At 40.6% G+C, this 22,834-nt stretch overlaps 1 protein-coding gene and 1 non-coding gene across 2 annotated transcripts in view; both read right to left on the bottom strand.

The window, feature by feature from the left end:
• The window catches only part of CCND3 (cyclin D3), a 31,251-nt gene that overhangs the window by 3,603 nt on the left and 4,814 nt on the right, over positions 1-22,834 (bottom strand). Inside the window, exons 2-5 of the mRNA XM_089681113.1 lie at positions 19,248-19,463; positions 8,654-8,813; positions 8,358-8,494; positions 1,436-1,555 (exon numbers count right to left, since the gene is read on the bottom strand). Of these exons, the coding sequence (XP_089537239.1) occupies positions 1,436-1,555; positions 8,358-8,494; positions 8,654-8,813; positions 19,248-19,463 (633 nt within the window). The remainder of the gene's footprint in view (positions 1-1,435; positions 1,556-8,357; positions 8,495-8,653; positions 8,814-19,247; positions 19,464-22,834) is intronic.
• On the bottom strand, positions 11,928-12,033 carry LOC149459402 (U6 spliceosomal RNA). Its single transcript, XR_016313284.1, has one exon. It is a non-coding gene; the product is annotated as a U6 spliceosomal RNA (small nuclear RNA).

Here is a 22,834-nt window from a genome sequence, read left to right as displayed (position 1 = left end):
ATACATATTTTTTTTTTACTAAGGATGATACCCTCAAAATCACCTTAATGCAGAGAATACCAAAGATTATCAGAATATTGCTTCCCACTCTTTGATACATGGGGAATAAAAAGTGTCTGAGACAAACTTTGTCTCAACTGGAGCAGTTCTAGAGCAGTCAGTCAGCTTTAACATTTTCATTTTCTAAGTTGTATGGGAAAAAATGAACACTAGAAGCTGAATGGTTGCCACTGGCAATGAGAAAAGTTTATCAATTTGCCCCGGTTTGTCTAAATCTTAATTTAGTCTACTAGCAGGTTGTGCATAAAAAATATACTTTATAGATAAGGAGATTTTTTTCACGTCTTTTAATAAAGTACAGGATATCATTTCTTGTTATATATTTTTCTGCATGTATATTGAACATCTATTTAAAGTTTTTATGCACAACGTTCATTACCTTTTGTTGCCTGTAGAAGTGATCGAGTGGCTGTACAGCCACTTGAATCACTTCTACAAAAAAGAGCATCGTCTGCTGCAAATTTTGATACCAGGATGATGCCTGTAAAACCTGGTGATGTCATATGATGTCCACCAAGGGGAAAGCGGTTGATAAAAGTCATGTAAAAATTTTTCAATACGTATAAATTAGAAATTCAGTAAATGCAGGTAATACTACATCAAAGAGTGGATACACTATGTCGAAGAGGGGGATGCAATTATATTCTTGAAATCTTTGGGAGTTATTGGTACCCCGATATTGAGATGCTTTACAAAAGTATTTTAACAAACTATTTTTACTCAAGTGTAACTCCAAACTCACGGATGACTTTTATGCCACTCCAGTTTTTGTTGGCTTTAGTGAACATAAACATGCAAATTGTAACACACTCTTAGCATCCACAGGAGTCAATACGAGTGATCAAAACAATGTACAAACTACCTATTCTGCTTTGTGCAATTTACAAATTATTGCTATACAACACAGTGTTAACAGATTACTTCAGTATCAGTTTATAACCTCAAAACTATAGAATAAATTGAACATATCTGGCTTTTTTTTTTTTTAGAAGGCGCCATTTAAAAAGTTTAACCAAAACATTTTTTTTATAGAATAGGAGAGCAGATTATTACTGCTGTGTCATTGCTGGAAGGGATTCACCTTACTTCTTGGCCTGATGGTTCCAAAGGTCACCAAGAACAAAGATCTGTAAAATGGGTGCACCAACAACAATAACTTTTTTTTTAACATAGGAGGTTAGAACTCCTGGCAGGCTTCTAAGGCAGTGTCCCAGTTGAGATTCCCCTCACTTTCTATCCCAGCTACGCTGGTCACCACTGGAACCCTGTAGAGATCTGGCTATCAATGAAGGCCTGACTGAGATTCTAATAATTACCCGTACTATCCAAACTTAAAAATAGTAAAATTGACCTTAGTGCCACTTTAACAGTGTACTACCGAGATATGAGGTAGTTCTTGCATTGTTTCAGTAAGGTAATTGCGGTACTTGTATGAGGTCTCCAAAGCTTTATTTAAAGCAGGCTCAATCCTTCTTTGACAATGCTGCAATTCAGACTGTGGAATAAGGGTTAAACATTAGCCATTTATTAATCTCTTCTTAATCAGTTGAATATGTAATTGCTAGTATTTTTAAGGCATAACAAGGTATTATTGACAGAATTTAAAACACTGCTATAATAATGAAACATAGTTACACATAGGTTTAGTAGCTGTTGACCATTTAGAGATAGAACAGCAAAACCACTGTTATCTGATTAATTTATGCTTTCTGACATGCTGTTAATAATTCACACATCTGCACAGCAATTAAAATGTACTGATTTTGTGTCACCCCACAACACAAAAATTGGATTCTTTTCTGCACACTATAAAATACTTTCTCCCAATTGTTCAATGAAGTACAGAACAGTTCTTCAACCCTTGAAAATAACTGCCACCACTAGGAGGATTGGTCATGCATTAAAACGGGCACAGTCATCCTGTTGGAGACTTAATGAAGATAGTTCAGAAACATGTAAGTTCAGCCTCTTAGGCTATAAGTTGGAATTTTGTGTACAAAAATGTAAAATAATGTATGTATTGTGCCTTGATGCCCTTCTTTTTTTTTTTCACTTGTGTCGATTTGTATTACTGTGTTGGGGGGGAAAAAAAAAAAGAACTCAAAATGAATGGAAAACAAAAAAGGGCACAGTTCCATCTAGTGGCTATAAAGCCCTTGCACATGCAAAATGGAATCAGGTCTAGCAAACAGCAAAAGGCAGGAAGAAGGAGGGAAACCTTCCAGAAAATGTCTTAACTGTAACGGCTAACAACATGAAAACAGCCACCCAATTTGTGGGAGCTGTGTCCCACAAATTTACTCATTTTTTTCCTGTAAGTTAACTAGATTGACTTATGACTTTTTTTCAACCCAACTATGTAATTATGGACAGAAGGAAAAAATGTTTACTGCGAGTACAAAAAAATCATTTTTTTCTCAGACTTAGTTGTGGAGGACATAGGAATCAGTAAACCGGAAATACAAAAGTAGCCCTCAAAATGAGGGACAAGCCAAAACTGAGAAAAAAAAAAGCAAAGAACGTCAAGACATCTTTAAGATTTGTACAGTATGTGATTAAATCACACTGCCGCCTGCAGGACCTTACATTCAAAGCTATCATCCGCTGTAGCTGCCATATCCATGCAAAAAAATCTGGCAAAATACAGTACACAGTAGGTGGGATAGTGAAAGAGATTATTATGAATTTGTAGCTCTGCCCACACCATGTTGTTGCTGAATAATACCAAAGCTTGGACCTCAACTATGTACTTGTATGATAATTTTATACAAGGATGCATTGATAAAGCTATATTTTTCTACTGTATCATTAAAATACTTTTTTTCTGGGGGCTGTCACGTGACCCGGACAGAATCAATCATCACTGTCTGGACACAAGGGTCACAAGTTCATGCTTCCTCTTTTGAAGTACATAGATACATCAGAGGGGAATGAAAGCTCCTCCTATGATCTCTCCCACCATTTGGCTCAGTATTACAGTGAAGGAAATAAGTATTTGATCCCCTGCTGATTTTGAATGGTTGCCCACACAAAGAAATGATCAGTCTAAAAATCGAATGGTAGGTGTATTGAGAGACAGAATAGCAACAAAAATTCAAAAGAAATACACGTCTAACAAGTTATGCACTGATTTGCATGTTCTTGAGGGAAATAAGTATTTGATCCCCTGTCATTCAGCAGGATTTCTGGCTACCAGGTGTCTTTCATACAGGTATTAAGCAGAGAGTAGAAGCAGTCTCTTAAAAGGGAGTGCTGCTATTCTCATTTAGTTACCTGTATAAAAGACACCTGTCCACAGGAGCAATCAAACAATCAGATTCCAAACTCTCCACCATGGCAAAGACCAAAGAGCTGTCCAAGGATGTCAGGGACAAGATTGTAGACCTACACAAGGCTGGACTGGGCTGCCAAACTATCGCCAAGCAGCTTGGTGAGAAGGTGACAACAGTTGGAGCAATCATTCGCAAATGGAAGAAACACAAAACAACTGTCAGTCTCCCTAGATCAATGATCATGAGAACAGTGAGGAATCATCCCAATACTACACGTGAGGATCTTGTCAATGATCTCCAGGCAGCTGGGACCACAGTCACCAAGAAAACAATTGGTAACACACTACGCCGACAAGGATTGAAATCCTGTACTGCCCGCAAGGCCCTCTGCTCAAGAAAGCACATGTCCAGGCCTGTCTGAAGTTTGCCACTGAACATCTGAATGATCCAGAGGACTGGTTGAAAGTGTTGTGGTCAGATGAGACCAAAATTGAGCTCTTTGGCATCAACTCAACTCGCTGTGTTTGGAGGAGAAAGAATGCTGCCTATGACCCCAAGAACACCATCCGAACTGTCAAACATGGTGGTGGAAACATTCTGCTTTGGGGGTGTTTTTCTGTTAAGGGGACAGGACAACTGCACCACATCAAAAGGGATGATGGACGGGGCAATGTACCGTCAAATCTTGGGTGAGAACCTTCTTCCCTCAGCCAGGGCATTGAAAATGGGTCGTGGATGGGTGTTCCAGCATGCCAATGACCCAAAGCACACGGCCAAGGAAACAAAGGAGTGGCTGAAGAAGAAGCACATCCTGACCTCTGCGATTGCCAACAAGGGATTTGCTGCCAAGTACCAAGTCATGTTTTGAGAAGGGGATCAAATACTTATTTCCCTCATGAACATGCAAATCAGTGCATAATTTGTTAGACATGAATTTCTTTTGAATTTTTTGTTGCTATTCTGTCTCTCAGTGTTACAATACACCTACCATTCAATTTTTAGACTCATTATTTCTTTGTGAGTGGGCAAACATTCAAAATCAGCAGGGGATCAAATACTTATTTCCTTCACTGTAGATATTAATCTTATGACTACTGTATACATCTATAGAATACAGGTAATTAGCCGTTTAATTTTTCTAAATGAACTACACAAACATGAGAAGCATACTTAGGCAAAACCTATAAAGGTTTTTTGGAGGTAAATGTTTAGTATTACTTGAAAGCCAGCAACTGTGAATTATGGTGACAAGCAGTCCTTGAAACAGAAGCTCTGAGTGATCTGGGAGAGCCCACAAGGCGTTTTTCAGGAGCCTGATGAGCTCCGAGTGCCAGATCTGTCTGGGTATTTTTCAGTGCCATGAGTACCACCATGATTCCATTTGTTTCAATTCTGCAATTGGGAAAAGCATAGATCAAGTTGAACTGATCCTACAGAGTCACCAAGGCATTCATTGCTATGGCTAGAGGGTTCCTACATCTGGAGACAACCCTGCTCAGTTTGCTGGTGAATCTGGAAGCCATGTGGTCAACATCTGCCCTTTCCCACTTTCGACAGAGATCCTGAGACCAAATGAAGAGGCCACCAAAAGGCAATAACTGAAAAAGTCCACCTGCAATTTTTCATGCCTGGAATGTGCACGTTGGGCAGGGCTAAAACAAAGTTCCGCTCAAGCCAGAATATGGTCTGCCTCTTCAGCTTTGAGGCTCATGGTTCCTCCCTGATGGTTGACAAATGCCATCTGCATCAGATGACACTGCAATCAAGAGGTCCAGCATGGAACACATATCCCTTCTAGTATGTTAACTGGAAGATGAGCTTCTTTTGGCGGCCAAATCCCCAAAATGATGTGCAGGACTCCTCCCAGGCTGTCAGGCTGGCGTGCCTAGTAAAAATCTACAATATGAACAAAAAAAGGATTACCCCAGCTCCCAGGATGGATTTATGTTCCATCAAGCCAAAGATAACCTAGTACTGGAGGTCAGGTGCATGAGACGGTCCTGTGGCTGTGTCTTGTCCCACGCAAGAATATGGAGTTGCAACAGTGTGGAATGGAATTGGGCATACAGCATGTCCTCAAAGGAGACAAGCATCAAGTCCAGAACCTTCATGCAAAAACAAAGGGTTGACGGGCTCTTGGACTGCAGAGTCTGAACCTGGAAGCAGAGAGTCAGGACTGTGTTTTACAGAAGAAAAATAATGGACTGAGCTATATGTAGTAGACCTATATCAGTGGTGCCCAACATGCATCCCACCGGCTGTCTAGCATCCCCCGTTTTGCCTGGGCATGGTCCCCTGCTTGCTGGGCACCTGTCCACTTTGCAGATCAGCAGTGCAGGGCTGGATGCTGAAATGCTTTCTGCAATTCAGCACCCAGGACTGATATGGACAGTACTGGCAGGCTGAATTACCTTGAACGGGGCTACCATAAACTCCAAGTAGAAGCAAATGGATAGCCGTTCCAGAGAACTTAACTCACACACCTTGGATGGAAGGATCCAAAGTCTTTCCTGGTGAATGGAAACATATGCCAGGGCCATATCCACATAATGGTGATGAGGGTTAAATTCTTGAGGACCTATTCAAAGTCCTACAGACTTGCACTGTCTGCTGCACATTGCCTCTGAAGCTTTCTCAAGCATTGCTTCTGCATGATTAGATCATCCAGGTACTCCAGAATGAAGATCAAGTACAGCAAACAAGACTGCTCTTTTGTACAATGTAGTAGGCACATTTGATGGCATATAGCATGGAGAAGGAAAGATACAAAGCTCCAGCTTGTAGCCTCAGCGCACGTTTTGGACCCACACATTAGAAATAATGTGTATCCATACAGCTGTTTAGGCCACTAATCATCCCCCCACTTGCAGAAGTAGTGGGGCCCCTTCATTGGGAAAAAGGTTTGTTGCCCATCTTGGTGGATTTGAGACTGTGCCAGAGTTCTAAAAAGAACGAAAATAAATTTTCTCGGTTCCACGCAAAGAAAGCCTCTTCCCCTTTAGGCTTCTCCGACTTTTTTAGAGGAAAGAGTGCTCTTTTCTCCTGTGATTTTCTGGAATATTTTGTCCAGAGCATTGCCAAAAAAGGCATTCACCCTCAAAAAGCAGGCATTCCAACTGCTTGTTGCAGGGAAGCTCAGCTGATCAGCATTTTAGCCACAGCACCTGCTTCATGTGCACTGATATAAGCCCCAAGCATGAGAGTTGCAGGAGAGAATCTCCCAGGATATCCGCCAGCTGTTCCAACACAGTGGAAAAGACAGCTGAGAATTTCTTCGATATGAAGGTCCCTGAGGAACGAGTTACTGAGGATGTGGAGGGAAAACTGTCTCCTTAAAGCAGCCTGTCAGACGATCAAGCAGAAAAAGATGGGCACTGTGACAAATACCGTGCATGGCCACAGGTTGCGCGCTCCCAAGCGGATGCGTGCATGGCAGTGGCACGAGCAGGAAACGATAGTTTCTGGCGCCCATTTGCCTTTAAAAGGACTGCAGCTCTGACCACTAGTTGCTGGATGATCGTCAGCCCTGTGATCCTGTGCCTTTGTCTTGCGATTACCTGATTTCCTGTTGGCGACGCGGATTGCCTCTGACCAGTCTGATCTTCTCTCCTGGCTCTGATCCGTGGCTTGTTCTGCTGACTCTGCTGCTGCCTGATCACCTGTGTATGACCTAGGCTTATTTTCCTGACCTCGCTCCTGCATGATCTGTTGTGTTTGACCCTCGGCCTGCTCATGACCTTGCTTCAGATTCTGATTGATCTCCTGTGCTTGACCTCTGGCCTGACTTCAACTCTGATCCCTACCTGCTGCCAAGTTCTGCCTGCCACATCTGGGGAACATATCTCTGCTGCTAAGTTCTGCCTGCCACATCTGGGGAACATATACCTGCTGCCAAGTTCTATACCCATTGTCAAGTTCTGTCTACCACGCCTGGGGAACATATGCCCACTGCCAAGTTCTGCCTGCCACGTCTGGGAAACATCAGCTCTGCGGCTCCTCCTCCCGCATCTTCAGGCTCCAGCTAGCTGGCAACCTGTGCTTCTGTGGGCCGAGCATCCCGTTCCTACCTTTAGGGGTGTTCTGCACTCATGCACAAGGGGAGACCTCTCAGCACTCCAGCCTCTGACCGGGTAGGTGACTAGTACAACTGGTCCAAATCCCCCTAGTGTCATATCTATCATGCTTGATAGGCCGAAATGGGGGCACAAAACTCATGGTCCTTAGTGCTAGCACCAAAAAGGAGGTGGGAAGTAGCCTTGTCACCACCTGGAGGCTTTGGTGTCCCTGGGTTACAGCTTGTGCTTTGTAGGAGTTTAGCAAAGTGTGTTATGATTTACCGGAGTCCCATTGGAGAAGAAAGGCTGATTCCCAAGATGGGCCTCATGTATAATAAGTGTGGTCTTCTGGTCGAGCCTTCACAGTAGCACAGGAGGGTGGGTATATGCCCAGTACCAATGAATGCTCACAGCACTCCCCTGGATGCGTTGAAAGAAAAAAAGCAGATGTCTGGAGAGCACCACATTCGCATCCCAGTACTCTCAAATTACATCTCTAGAATTGCAAAGTCCACGTAGAGCCCTCAATAAACTTTCTGGCTCTGCATTAAGGGAATAATCAAGAATGAAGGAGACAGGATAAAACCAGAAAAATGTAAAGTGGGAAGGATCTGTTTCTCTCTGGCAGAAAACATTTATTCTCCTAAGGCACTAACATAAAACCAGAATATGAAGGGAGAGCTTATATCTTATATTATATTTAAAAAATCCTCACATGATGCAATGCAAGCCTTGATGACTGTGCTGTGTCAGTGTGGTGTAATTAAAAATGACATAGCTAAGAGAATACTCAAACTATAAAAGGATGTTGCAAACTGCACAATTTAGGCATCTCATGCTGAAAGCAAAGTAGTTCAGTGTTATCAAGACATGTTTAGTCATTTCAACAGCTCTTTGTTTTAGTTTATTGATCAATAAAAAAAAATACTTACAATAAAAAAACAAGTTCTTCTGGTTTTTGATTACTTACTGTATCAGCTTGAATTAGTTCTGCCAAATATATAATGAGGTCCTCTGCAGAGTTTAGATGTAGGCCTAGTCTGTGCAATGCTGTAGCAACACATGCTGCAGCAATCACTGATGGAGTAAATGCTGCAATGTTATTATCTGTCAAGAGGCAAGATATGATAAAACAAAATTTTGCTTCAATGACTAAAATACAAAGCATATCATAAACGTGTGTACAGGAGTTCTGCTGTATTTTAAGTAAAGAAATAAATGAAAAATTAGTATGACATTTGGACAGCTTGTATCATGGATACATACCAAGTGCACAAACTGTCATAAATATTTGAGAATGTCTTGTGAGTGAGACACGGCTGGTTGTTGACAACAATAGCCTTTCCAAAATCTGGTCCAGAAAGTCATGGGATATTATAATTTCCAAGTCCCAGTGCAAGTAATAAAGTAAATTCACTTCCCATTCCTGAAATATAGCAAACAGAAATATATTCTAAATCTTTACTGCATCATACAGTGAAGGTGTAGATAATTAACTATGACAAATAAGTGGGTTGCTACTGCCGACCAGAGTGAGCATGCACCAAGTGAAGTCAGAACTTTTAAATGTGCATATTGATTCTAGGCCAGATACTTGCAGATTTTCAAAGCTTTTACATTAGGTTGACACGAGGTAGAGAGAAGGCAGCAATGGCAGCCTCCTATCTCAGCACAGGTTTACTTTGGTCTACAGAACTCCAGTTCATCTTCTAAAAAATATTATCAGTCCACCGGAGTGATTCCTATGCAGGAGTGTTGAAGCTGTAAATTCACAATGTCTACTCTTGTTTCCATGTCCTATGCACGAAAACATGGGAACAGGGGTGCAGAAAAATGGAAGCAGGTGCTCTTGACTAACGAGTCAATATTTGAAGTATTTGGCTGTCGCAAAAGGCAGTTTGTTCATGAAGGGCTGGAGAGCTATTCAATAATGAGTATCTGCAAGCAATAGTGAAGGATGGTGCAGGTTCCTTGCAAGTCTGGGGCTGCATTTCTGCAAATGGAGTTAGAGATTTGCTTGGCCTCAATGGTGTCCTCATTGCTGATAGATCCAGGCAAATACGTATCCATTATGCCATACCATCAAGGAGGAGTGTGATTGTCCCCAAATTTATTCTGCAGTGGGACAATGACCCCAAATATACTGCCAATGTCATTAAGAACTTTAAAGGAAGAACAAGGAGTCCTAGAAGCGATGGTTGGGCAGCCTACACCTAGAGAAGATTAGTTCTCCAAGATGTCTGGAATAACCTACCTGAGTTCTTTCATAAACTGTGTGCAATTTTACCTAGAAGAAGTGATGATGTTTTGAAGGCAAAGGGACAAAGGGTGGTGACATCAAATATTACACCTTACACACTTCTATTTTTGAAAGCATTCTTATTTTACAGTATTCTTCACACCTGCCTAAGACTTTTGCACAGTAATATATATATATATATATATATATACACACACATACATACACATATACACACACACAGTTGTGTTCAAAATTATAGCAATCAGACATCACTAACCTGATCAATCACTGTTTTTGGTAGAAATGATAATTTACTAGTAGGTGTAGTAGAGTAATAGAAATCCAACAGACCCAACAGTCATGACATGCATGCTGCTGATTCTGTGTAATTGAAAGGGGCATGTTAAAAATATTAGCAGTGTGGAGTTCTATTAGTGAGGTCATTCATTCTTTGAAAAACAAGTGGCAATTATTGCCCTTATTTAAAGGAAGGAAGGCAGCAAATGTTGTACATGCCGGTTACAGTGCATTTCTCTCTGAAATTCTGAGGAAAAATGGGTTGTTCCAGACATTGTTCAGAAGAACAGCGTACCTTGATTAAAAAGTTGATTGGAAAACATAAAAAGAAGTGCAGAAAATGATAGGCTGCTCAGCTAAAATGATCGCAAATTCTTTAAAATGGCAACCAAAACCTGAAAGACGTTGAAGAAAGCAAAAAACTACCATTCAAATGGATAGAATAGCCAAAATGGCAAAGACTCAGCCAACAATCAGCTCCAGGAAGATCAAAGAAGGTCTAAAGTTACCTGTGAGTACTGTTACAATTAGAAGACGCCTATGTGAAGCCAAGCTATCTGCAAGAAGCCCCCACAAAGTCCCACTGTTGAAAAAAAGACATGTGCTGAAGAGGTTACAATTTGCTAAAGAGCACATTGACTGGCCTAAAGAGAAATGGCGCAACATTTTGTGGACTGATCAAAGTAAGATTGTTCTTTTTGGGTCTAGTGGACGGAGACAGTTTGTCAGACGACCCCCAAACACTGAATTCAAGCCACAGTACACTGTGAAGACAGTGAAGCATGGTTGCACAAGCATCATGATATGGGGATGTTCCTCATACTACGGTGTTGGGCCTAATTATCGCGTACCAGGGATCATGGATCCGTTTGAATACATCAGAATACTTGAAGAGGTCATGCTGCCTTATGCTGAAGAGGAAATGCCCTTGAAATGGGTGTTCCAACAAGACAACGACGCCAAACACACCAATAAACGTACAACATCTTGGTTCCAGACCAACAAGATTGACGTTATGGAGTGGCCAGCCCAATCCCTGGATCTTAATCCAATAGAAAACATCAAAAATGCAGTTTCTGAGGCAAAACCAAGAAATAGAGAAGAACTGTGGAATGTAGTCCAATCATCCTGGGCTGGAATACCTGTTCACAGGTGCCAGAAGTTGGTTGACTCCATACAACACAGATGTACAGCAGTTCTCAGAAACAGTGGTTATACAACTAAATATTAATTAAGTGATTCAAAGGAAAGCAAAATCTTCGCACATTTTTCAGTTTATATAGTGAATGTTTGAGTTTGTAAAGAAGAATACAAACACTGCAATTTTTTTGAACAGTCTAATATTCACTTTTCTTCAATTTTTTTAGAGGAACAACACAAATTTGATGTATTTTTCTTCATGTTTTGATTTGGAATAGAATGTGTAGTGTTCCCAATGCATTTGTGTGTATGGAAATAAAAGCTATTAGAAGGATTTTGCGCTTTATTCACTTTTTTCAACACATTGCTATTATTTTGAACACAACTGTATATATAAAGATATATAGGGTATTTTGACTGCGAGTCAGACATGAAATTATATGAAGGGGGATATAAATCTTTAATATTAAAGTAGTACTAAAGGCTGAGACTTTTTTGCATGGATATATTTTAAATATAATGCACAATATTGGCAAACGTTTACTTTAAATTTAATTAGAATGCCTTGTATTACCTTCAGTCTATCAGCCTTCAGCGACTCTGGGTTCAGTTGCAGACCTTCCCTGCACAGAGACTCTAAGACAGTGTTTCTCAACTCCAGTCCTCATGGACCACCAACAGGTCATGTTTTCAGGATTTCCCTCAGATGAAACAGCTGTGGTAATTACTAAGGCAGTGAAACTGATCAAATCACCTGTGCAAAATAATGGAAATCCTGAAAACATGACCTGTTGGGGGTCCATGAGGACTGGAATTGAGAAACACTGCTCTAAGATGACTGTAAACATTGTTTTTTTTTTCATAAATATGGAACACTTCACAATTTTAATGTTATCCTTGTGCAGGGGTCATGCTAATCTGCTTTGTATCGCTCCAATTTTAGTATATGTGCTGCCAAAGCAAACACATGGAACCATGTCATACTTACCTGCTATTTGCAATGGTTTTGCACATAGCAGCCCCAATCCTACTCTTCTGGGGTCCCCCACCAGCGCTTCTGCTGTCTTCAGAGTGCCCCTATACCAAGCTAAAAAAAAAACCTCTGCCTTTAGAATTACTTTAAATCACCTCTCTCTCCTGCCCAGAACTACATGTCCCAAGAGGCATTGCTTCTCACACATTCAGGTACTTACTGACATATATGGATGGTGTAGTGAGCTGTATGTGTGCTGCAGTGTGTATATGATGTGTAATCAAATAATGCATTCTGTATGCAAGACAACTAATCGGCTGACCAACTAATAGATAATGAAAATAGTTGACAACTATTTTTATAATCGATTATGTCAATTATTTGATTCAGCCATGAGTGGTGTGCAGTCAACAGCAAATGTAAAGTGCAAGAATTACATGCAGCCTGTAGTCTATTTAAAGTTCTTAATCTTAGCATTACCCCACCCTGATATTAGGCGTTATAAAATGTCAGGTAGTAGTTTAACCACTTTCACTCCCTTTAGTCCAGACCAAATTTTCAGCTTTCAGTGCTCTCACACTTTGGATGTCAATTACTCAGGCACACAACACTGTACCCTTATTACATTTTTATAATTTTTTTTTAAGACAGATAAAGCTTTCTTTTGGTGGTATTTAACCATTAGCCGCCCGGCCAATGGCCGTTTGGCGGCTTCAGATGTGCCTCTTCATTCCGGATGCACGCCATTTGGCGTGCTCCCGCACATGCGCCGTTTGCTGTAATGCAGAGCGGCACAGCAGCAGGATCTGTCACGGGCCGTGCACCTCGGACACGGCCGATGACAGATCCGAGTACCGGCTCCCGTTGGTGGTACCATGTGACCTGCTGTGACCAATCACAGCAGGTCACATGACAGTTGTATACAATGGATGGCTTCATTCATGATGCCATCCATTGTATACTAGTGCCTAGCTGTGAATGGTCACAGCTAATCACATGCACATGTCATGACCAAATGCACATGTCATGACCAAATCACAGCTAAGCACAAAAAAAAAAAAAAAAGCTGAATGAATCGATTTCATTCAGGCAAATGCTGAATTCTTTGCTATAAGCAAATTGTGTAAAAAAAAAAAAAATACTGATCACTTCCCCAAAGTAGTACAGTGTTACTATGGTAACATTGTACTACTTTGGTCATAGTAAAATATGAAAAAAAAATCTTAAAAAAAAATTTAAAAAAATGTAATAAAAATTTAAATATAATAAAAAAATAAAAAAAATTAAAAAAAAAATATATATATTTTTTTTTTTCATACTGTCACCAGTCAGTGTCCCTGTTAACCGCCATGCCAGTTATATGACGACGCTGTACTGCACTGGTGACAGTATGTAAAAAAAAATAGTGAAAATAATTTTTTTAATTTTTTAATTTTCCGAAAAATTATGACATAAAAATACAACTTCAAAAAACTCGCCATGCCTCTTATGAAGTACGTCGGACTGTCTACTCTGCAAAAAGGGGTCATTTGTGGGATATCTGTACTGTTCTGACATTCTTGGACCTCAAGAAATTAGATTGGCTGTCAGTACTTCAGGATTGATCAATATTCAGATCTATACCATAGTTTGTGAACTCTATAACTTTCCTACAAACTAAAAAATACATCCTAATTTGGGTTATTTTCACCAAAGACATGTAGCAGAATACATCTCGGCCTAAATTTATGAAGAACAATTATTTATTTGTAAACTTTTATAACAGAAACAAAGAAAAATGTGTTTTTTTTCAAAATTTTTGGTCTTTTTTTGTTAATTTAGCAAAAAATAAAAACCCCAGCGGTGATTAAATACCACCAAAAGAAAGCTCTAGTTGTGTGAAGAAAATGATAAAATTTTAGTTTGGGTACAGTGTTGTATGACCGCGCAATTGTCATTCAAAGTGTGAGAGCGCTGAAACCTGAAAAATGGCCTGGGCAGGTAGGTGTAAAATTGCACGGTATTGAAATGGTTAATCACTACTGGGTTTTTATTGTTTGCTATATAAATGAAAAAACATTTTTTTCCTCACAAACGTTTGCAAATAAGTAATCTTTCCTCATAAATCTAGGCCAAAATGTATTCTACCTTTTTTGGTAAAAAAAAAAAAAAATAATAAATTACCCAAATCAGTGTTTGGAAAAAAAAATTATAATTGAAACATTTTTTTTGTATATTTTCACTTTATTTTTTCAATTTTTAAAATATTTATTTTACATACCATCATCCTAGCAGTACAGTGTCACCATAGTGACACTGTACTACTTGTGCGGGTGATCAGGATTTTTTTTTTCTACATTGTGATTGCTTTTATAGCCATGATGGCTACAAAAGCAATCATTTCTCTCTCTCTGGCTGCATTCTTGCAGTTACCTGACTGGTAGGCTGGACCTGTATCATGCCCATCAGATGACAAGTACACAGGCTCTGGTGATGTTTATGAGTAGATAGATCATAACGGCATACCTACTACAGTCATGAACTGAGTTACACTTCATTGGAGGAACCAAAGTTGCCCCTTTCAGCTGCTCTCCTCTTTCGTGGTGGAACTACACCTTGGGGATTAATTTTATGCATACAAATTTGGACTTCTCCTGTCAGCCGGATTCTACAGTCAGGTCCATAAATATTGGGACATCGACACAATTCTAACATTTCTGACTCTATACACCACCACAATGGATTTGAAATGAAACAAACATGATGTGCTTTAACTGCAGACTGTCAGCTTTAATTTGAGGGTATTTACATTCAAATCAGGTGAACGGTGTAGGAATTACAACAGTTTGCATATGTGCCTCCCACTTGTTAAGGGACCAAAAGTAATGGGACAAATGGCTTCTCAGCTGTTCTATGGCCAGGTGTGTGTTATTCCCTCATTATCCCAATTACAATGAGCAGATAAAAGGTCCAGAGTTAATTTCAAGTGTGCTATTTGCATTTGGAATCTGTTGCTGTCAACTCTCAAGATGAGATCCAAAGAGCTGTCACTATCAGTGAAGCAAGCCATCATTAGGCTGAAAAAACAAAACAAACCCATCAGAGAGATAGCAAAAACATTAGGCGTGGCCAAAACAACTGTTTGGAACATTCTTAAAAAGAAGGAATGCACCGGTGAGCTCAGCAACACCAAAAGACCCGGAAGACCACGGAAAACAACTGTGGTGGATGACCGAAGAATTCTTTCCCTGGTGAAGAAAACACCCTTCACAACAGTTGGCCAGATCAAGAACACTCTCCAGGAGGTAGGTGTATGTGTGTCAAAGTCAACAATCAAGAGAAGACTTCACCAGAGTGAATACAGAGGGTTCACCACAAGATGTAAACCATTGGTGAACCTCAAAAACGGGAAGGCCATATTAGAGTTTGCCAAACGACATCTAAAAAAGCCTTCACAGTTCTGGAACAACATCCTATGGACAGATGAGACCAAGATCAACTTGTACCAGAGTGATGGGAAGAGAAGAGTATGGAGAAGGAAAGGAACTGCTCATGATCCTAAGCATACCACCTCATCAGTGAAGCATGGTGGTGGTAGTGTCATGGCGTGGGCATGTATGGCTGCCAATGGAACTGGTTCTCTTGTATTTATTGATGATGTGACTGCTGACAAAAGCAGCCGGATGAATTCTAAAGTGTTTCGGGCAATATTATCTGCTCATATTCAGCCAAATGCTTCAGAACTCATTGGATGCCACTTCACAGTGCAGATGGACAATGACCCAAAGCATACTGCAAAAGCAACCAGAGTTTTTTAAGGGAAAGAAGTGGAATGTTATGCAATGGCCAAGTCAATCACCTGACCTGAATCCGATTGAGCATGCATTTCACTTGCTGAAGACAAAACTGAAGGGAAAATGCCCCAAGAACAAGCAGGAACTGAAGACAGTTGCAGTAGAGGCCTGGCAGAGCATCACCAGGGATGAAACCCAGCATCTGGTGATGTCTATGCGTTCCAGATTTCAAGCTGTAATTGACTGCAAAGGATTTGCAACCAAGTATTAAAAAGTGAAAGTTTGATTTATGATTATTATTCTGTCCCATTACTTTTGGTCCCTTAACAAGTGGGAGGCACATATGCAAACTGTTGTAATTCCTACACCGTTCACCTGATTTGGATGTAAATACCCTCAAATTAAAGCTGACAGTCTGCACTTAAAGCACTTCATGTTCGTTTCACTTCAAATCTATTGTGGTGGTGTATAGAGCCAAAAATGTTAGAATTATGTCGATGTCCCAATATTTATGGACCTGACTGTATGTCCTGATACATTTACCATTATAGGCGCAGCTATAGGGGGACTCTACGGGGAGCATATCCACCTGCATGGGAGAGGGGGACTTTAGGGATTGTAGAGAGAGGTGTAGGGTTAGCCCTCGGTGCCCTGGTGCAGGGAGGAGGGGGGGCCCGTAGGGCTGCTGGGGTTGTCCTGGGAGGGGGTGGACTATATGGGATATTGTTGGGGGGGTTGGTAATGGGCAAGGGGCTGGGGTGGGGAGGGGATGGATAGGAACGGGGTACGTGCATTGTTTGACTATATGATACATTTTGTTAATTGTTACGTCCTTTTTTGTATATCCTTTTGTGAGGTTTTTCTTTAGTAGTTATATAGTTAGTATAGCTGAAATAAGACACAAGTACATCTAGCTCAACTATGAATAAAAAAGTATAATCCTATACCCACAGTTGATCCAGAAGGCGGCAAAAAAGCAGCAAAGCATGATCCAATTTGCTCCTGCAGGGGAAAAAAATTCCTTCCTGATCCCCCGAGTAGCTGGTCAAAATCAATGACAAGCTGAAATATGCAGTGCTGTTCACAGCTGGATGGTACTCGCACTTAGGGTCAAATGCATTCAGGGGCTTAGTCCCCATACACAGGAATTCCACATTCAGGGCATATACAGTGAAGGAAATAAGTATTTGATCCCCTGCTGATTTTGAATGTTTGCCAACTCACAAAGAAATGATCAGTCTAAAAATCAAATGGTAGGTGTATTGTAACACTGAGAGACAGAATAGTAACAAAAAATTGAAATGCATGTCTAACAAATTAAGCACTGATTTGCATGTTCATGAGGGAAATAAGTATTTGATCCCCTTCACAAAACATGACTTAGTACTTGGTGGCAAATCCCTTGTTGGCAATCACAGAGGTCAGACGTTTCCTGTAGTTGGCCAACAGGTTTGCACACAACTCAGGAGGGATTTTGGCCCACTCCTCTTGGCAGATCCTCTCCAAGTCATTAAGGCTTGGTGGCTGACGTTTGGCAACTCGAACTTTCAGCTCCCTCCACAGATTTTCAATTGGAATAAGGTCTGGAGACTGGGTAGGCCACTCCAGGACCTTAATGTGCTTCTTCTTGCACCACGCCTTTGTTGCCTTGGCCGTGTGTTTTGGATCATTGGCATGCTGGAACACCCATCCACGACCCATTTTCAATGCCCTGGCTGAGGGAAGAAGGTTCTCATCCAAGATTTGATGGTACATTGCCCCATCCATCGTGCAGTTGTCCTGTCCCTTTAGCAGAAAAACACCCCCAAAGCAGAATGTTTCCACCACGTTTGACAGTTGGGATGGTGTTCTTGGGAGTCATAGGCAGCATTCCTCCTCCTCCAAACACGGCGAGTTGAGTTGATGCCGAAGAGCTCAATTTTGGTCTCATCTGACCACAACACTTTCAACCAGTCCTCCTCTGCAACATTCAGATGTTCAGTGGCAAACTTCAGACAGGCCTGGACATGTGCTTTCTTGAGCAGAGGGCCATGCGGGCACTGCAGGTTTTCAATCCTTGTTGGTGTAGTGTGTTACCAATTGTTTTCTTGGTTACTGTGGTCTCAGCTGCCTGGAGATCATTGACAAGATCCTCACGTGTAGTTCTGGGATGATTCCTCACTGTTCTCATGATCATTGACACTCCACGAGGTGAGATCTTGCATGGTGCATCAGACCTAGGGAAACTGACAGTTGTTTTGTGTTTCTTCCATTTGCGAATGATTGCACCAACTGTTGTCACCTTCTCACCAAGCTACTTGGCAATAGTTTGGTAGCCCAGTCCAGCCTTGTGTAGGTCTACAATCTTGTCCCTGACATCCTTGGACAGCTCTTTGGTCTTTGCCATGGTGGAGAGTTTGGAATCTGATTGTTTGATTGCTCCTGTGGACAGGTGTCTTTTATACAGGTAACAAAATGAGATTAGCAGCACTCCCTTTAATTGACTGCTTCTAATCTTGTTACCTGTAAGAAAGACACCTGGTTGCCAGAAATCCTGCTGAATGATAGGGGATCAAATACTTATTTCCCTCATGAACATGCAAATCAGTGCATAATTTGTTAGACATGCATTTATTTTGAATTTTTTGTTGCTATTCTGTCTCTGGTTACAATACACCAACCATTCGATTTTTAGACTGATAATTTCTTTGTGAGTGGGCAAATATTCAAAATCAGCAGGGGATCAAATACTTATTTCATTCATTGTAGCTCTAAGAACGAGTACCACTTAAATAGCGTACAGCGGTAGATTTTGAAATGCTACTGGCAGCGGGATGTACACTGCACCTGTGTCTCCCTTTTACACTGTACAAGCAAAAATGCCTGTATGCAGTAATAACAAAGATTGCTTCACTTGCTTCAAGAAACTTCATTTTTCATTCTGCTTGGCCAATTGCACTATAATAAGTAAGTTTGTTCACTCATAACTAATTGTATATCACAACAGCCAGTGACTGTATTTTTATGATTTGTAAAGTATTTGCCCACTTGTGTACAATGAGATACACTGTACTGTAAAGTAATAAAATGCTTCCTTTCTTTCTTCGTTACCCACCTACAGAAGCAATAGCAATCCCATAACTGTCCTATTACCCTTTGAACTGGAATCTGATACCACTACAAGGGAGCCCATGTTATCAGCAGCGCAATTAGTCTCCACCCCTTGCTCATGGATATATGCTCCTTATACTCACCATTATTCTTTAGAGCCCCTATCTACTTAATTTTTATGGTTTCATCTGTTCCCGAGCTAGGGATCAACTCCCTCTGGAAAAATTCTTTCAGCATGACAATATTACTGAATACATTCACACACTGAAATTTGCTGCCAACATATTGCAGAAACACTTGCGACATTTGCAGTCATTTTTAACATACGGAAAGAAGAAGTTATACCCTGATCTCGGCAGCAGCAACAGAGCAAGCTGTATATAATTCTAGAGCGTCAACTTTTATTGGCACCATATCCTTCATCTTCGAGGCTAGCAGGACACACACTGCACCAAGCAGCTGTAAATTTCTTTTTTCCACTGGAAACAGAGATAAGCATTTTCGTATGTAGCTCATAGCTAGAGGGAATACCCCGTATTCACATTGTTGGTCCTCACAAACCTAAAATTTTAAGAATAAAAAAAAAAGACAAATTAGTTTCTTACTAATCAAAAGCAATGAGTGATTACATATGCTTAGCTTAGTAACTCCCTAAGGGCTTGTTTACACTGGTGTTAGCCCTCTAAAGAGTGACATGAGGTGGATCACTCTTCAGAAGGCATTTGACAGGCGGTGCAGGGGCATTATGTCACCTTCGGCCCGCCTGGTTTAAGACCTAAAAACCCCCACCACATGTGTTTTTCCTGCCTTCAACTGCAAGTTTAACTGTGCTCTTATTGACTTAGAATGTGTATGTGTCTTGTTGGCGGGCACTAGTTTGAGCCAGGTACTTGAAATACAAATTGAAATTATATATATACATATACACACATATATATATATATATATATATATATATATATATATACACACATACATATATACACACACATACACAAAATGTAATACTAGGGATGAGCTGTTCAGATCCTATTCTGAATCAAACTGAGATATCCCACCAGGAAGCTGTCACTTTACACCGCGTTCCAAATTATTATGCAAATTCTTTTTAAGTGTCACAAAGATTAAATATTTTGTTTTTCAGTGTAACTCATGGATGGCATTGTGTGTCAGGGCTCTTTTGATCACTGAAAACAATCTCAGACACCTGTGATAATTAGATTGGCCGGTGAGCCCAATTTAAGGAAAAACTACTAAAGGACGGTGTTCCACATTATTAAGCAGAGCACCATTTTCAAGCAATATGGGGAAGAAAAAGGATCTTTCTGCTGCCAAAAAGAGTGAAATAGTTCAATGCCTTGGACGTGGTATGAAAACGTTAGATATTTCACGAAAATTTAGCGTGATCATCACACTATTAAGAGATTTGTGGCTGATTCAGAGCACAGACGGGTTCGTGCAGATAAAGGCACATTGAGGAAGATTTCTGCCAGATCCATGCATCGGATCAAGACAGCAGCTGCTAAAATACCATTACATAGCAGCAAACAGATATTTGAAGCTGCTGGTGCCTCTGGAGTCCCACGGACATCAAGGTGTAGAGTCCTCCAGAGTCTTGCAACTGTGCATAAACCTTCTATTCGGCCACCACTAACCAATGCTAACAAGCAGAAACAGCTGCATTGGGCAGAAAAATACATGAAGACTAATTTTCAAACAGTCCTGTTCACTGATGAGTGCCGTGCAACCCTGGATGGTCCAGATGGATAGAGTAGTGGATGGTTGGTGGACGGCCACCCTTTTCCAACAAGGCTGCGACGTCAGCAAGGCGGTGGTGGAGTCATGTTTTGGGCCGGAATCATGGGAACAGAGCTGGTCGGCCCCTTTAGGGTCCCCGAAGGTGTAAAGATGACCTCTGCAAAGTATGTGGAGTTTATAACTGACTACTTTCTTCCCTGGTACAGGAGGAAGAACTATGCTTTCCGTAACAAAATCATCTTCATGCATGACAATGCACCATCTCATGCTGCAAAGAATACCTCTGCATCAATGGCTGTTATGGGGATAAAAGGAGAGAAAGTCATGGTGTGGCCTCAATCCTCCCCTGACCCCAATCCTATTGAGAACCTTTGGAGCATCCTCAAGCAAAAGATCTATGAGGGTGGGAGGCAGTTTACATCCAAACAGCAGCTCTGGGAGGCTATTCTGACATCTTGCAAACAAATTCAAGCAGAAACTGTCCAAAAACTCACAAGTTCAATGGATGCAAGACTTGTGAAGCAGCTATCAAATAAGGGGTCCTATGTTAAAATGTAACGTGACCTGTTAAAATGTTTAAAAAGTTAAAATTTTGTTAAAAGTTTGATTGAAATAGCTTTTGATTTCAATAAATATGCTGCAAACACAACAAATGACAATTTTCAGTTCTTTACAACCTATAAAGTGTTTCGAAACTTCCTGTGCATAATAATTTGGAACAGTGCATTGTAAGTTTTTTATGTTTAAAAAAATCCTGTTATCATTAGGAGGTTTGTTCAATAAAATTTGAATTGTACTCTTAATAGTTGATGACATGAGAATTATGCTGACTGTTATTTACATCAGTTATTTAGGTAAATGAGAAAAATATAATTTGCATAATAATTTGGAACACGGTGTACATGACCAGCCATAGGCAGCCGATGCATTACTCACCCTGTAGCCACATGTATAAGTGCAACTGCGAGCAGTGAATGCCTCAGCCACTTATTATTGGCAGTGTGCAGTGACAGTTTACTAGTGAGATAGCTCAGGTAGGTTTGGACTAGGATTCGAACACACTTGTGTTTACCTCTTTCCACTACCTATAAACAACAAACAGATCAAATTGAAAATAAAACTGCAATTTCAATTAAATAATCATATAATCCACCAATCCTTATAAGCAACACATTGGAGTAGATTTACTAAAACTGGTGCACTCAGAATCTGGTACAGCTGTGCATAGTAGCCAATCAGCTTCTAACTTTAGCTTGTTCAATTAAGCTTTGGCAATTAAACATGGAGCCTGATTGGTTTCTATGCAGAGTTACACAAGATTTTCCACTCTCCAGGTTTAGTAAATAACCCCCATTAAATACCTAATAAATACCTAAAGTACCGACATAAATTTAAACAGTGCAAATTCATATAGTAATTCATAATATTGCAAATCCATATACTGTAATCCCCAGTGACAATTACACTTTTTGTGTAGTATTATGCAAAATCCACTTTTCAGTCGGAGGAAGTGTCAGTACTCCACAATCAAAGCAATCCCATGTAAATCAAATCACTCACATGTGCTTAGGCATGTTCGGATCCTAGTCCAAATCCCCCCTAACCTATCCCACCAAGAAGCTGTCCCTTTGGTCTGCCAAACATCAGCGGCTGAGATATTCCCTGCCTGAAGCTGGACACAAAGGGGCATGCACAACAGCAGGGCAGGGAATACCTTGGCTGCATTTGATTGGACATCCTTAGTGACAGCATCCTGGCAGGATAGGTAAGGCAGGTTCGGACCTATATCTGCACCCACCTAAGCTCATTCCTACTTACCAGATATGTCTGTGAATGGCATATTAGGTCTTTTGTGAATGAACAAGGGGAGTGGATAAGTATGGCAAATGACAGAATTCCTTCATTGTATAACAGGTGGAACACTCAGTCGCAGCGCTGGAAGAAGAGTGTTGTGTGTAGTGTCAATGGAGCTATGACTTGTTCAGTAAACAGAAGAAGATCCAAACCTACACTAGTCTTCATTAGAGGTAGCCTATTTGACTTGTGGTGTTAAACGAAAAAAAAACTTCCTGGAATTTTGTTACAGCAGCTTTTGCAAGCGGTAAATCACTTTTCAGAGGGAGGCAGAGCAACAGCTTCCAGGCATTCAGGAGGCAATCCTGCCACATTCTGAA

Source organism: Staurois parvus, unplaced genomic scaffold (genome assembly GCF_062004578.1).
Source record: "Staurois parvus isolate SC_StPar_1 unplaced genomic scaffold, SC_StPar_1.0 ptg000261l, whole genome shotgun sequence".
NCBI classification, from domain to species: Eukaryota; Metazoa; Chordata; class Amphibia; order Anura; family Ranidae; genus Staurois; species Staurois parvus.
This window is presented reverse-complemented; position numbering and strand designations above follow the sequence as displayed.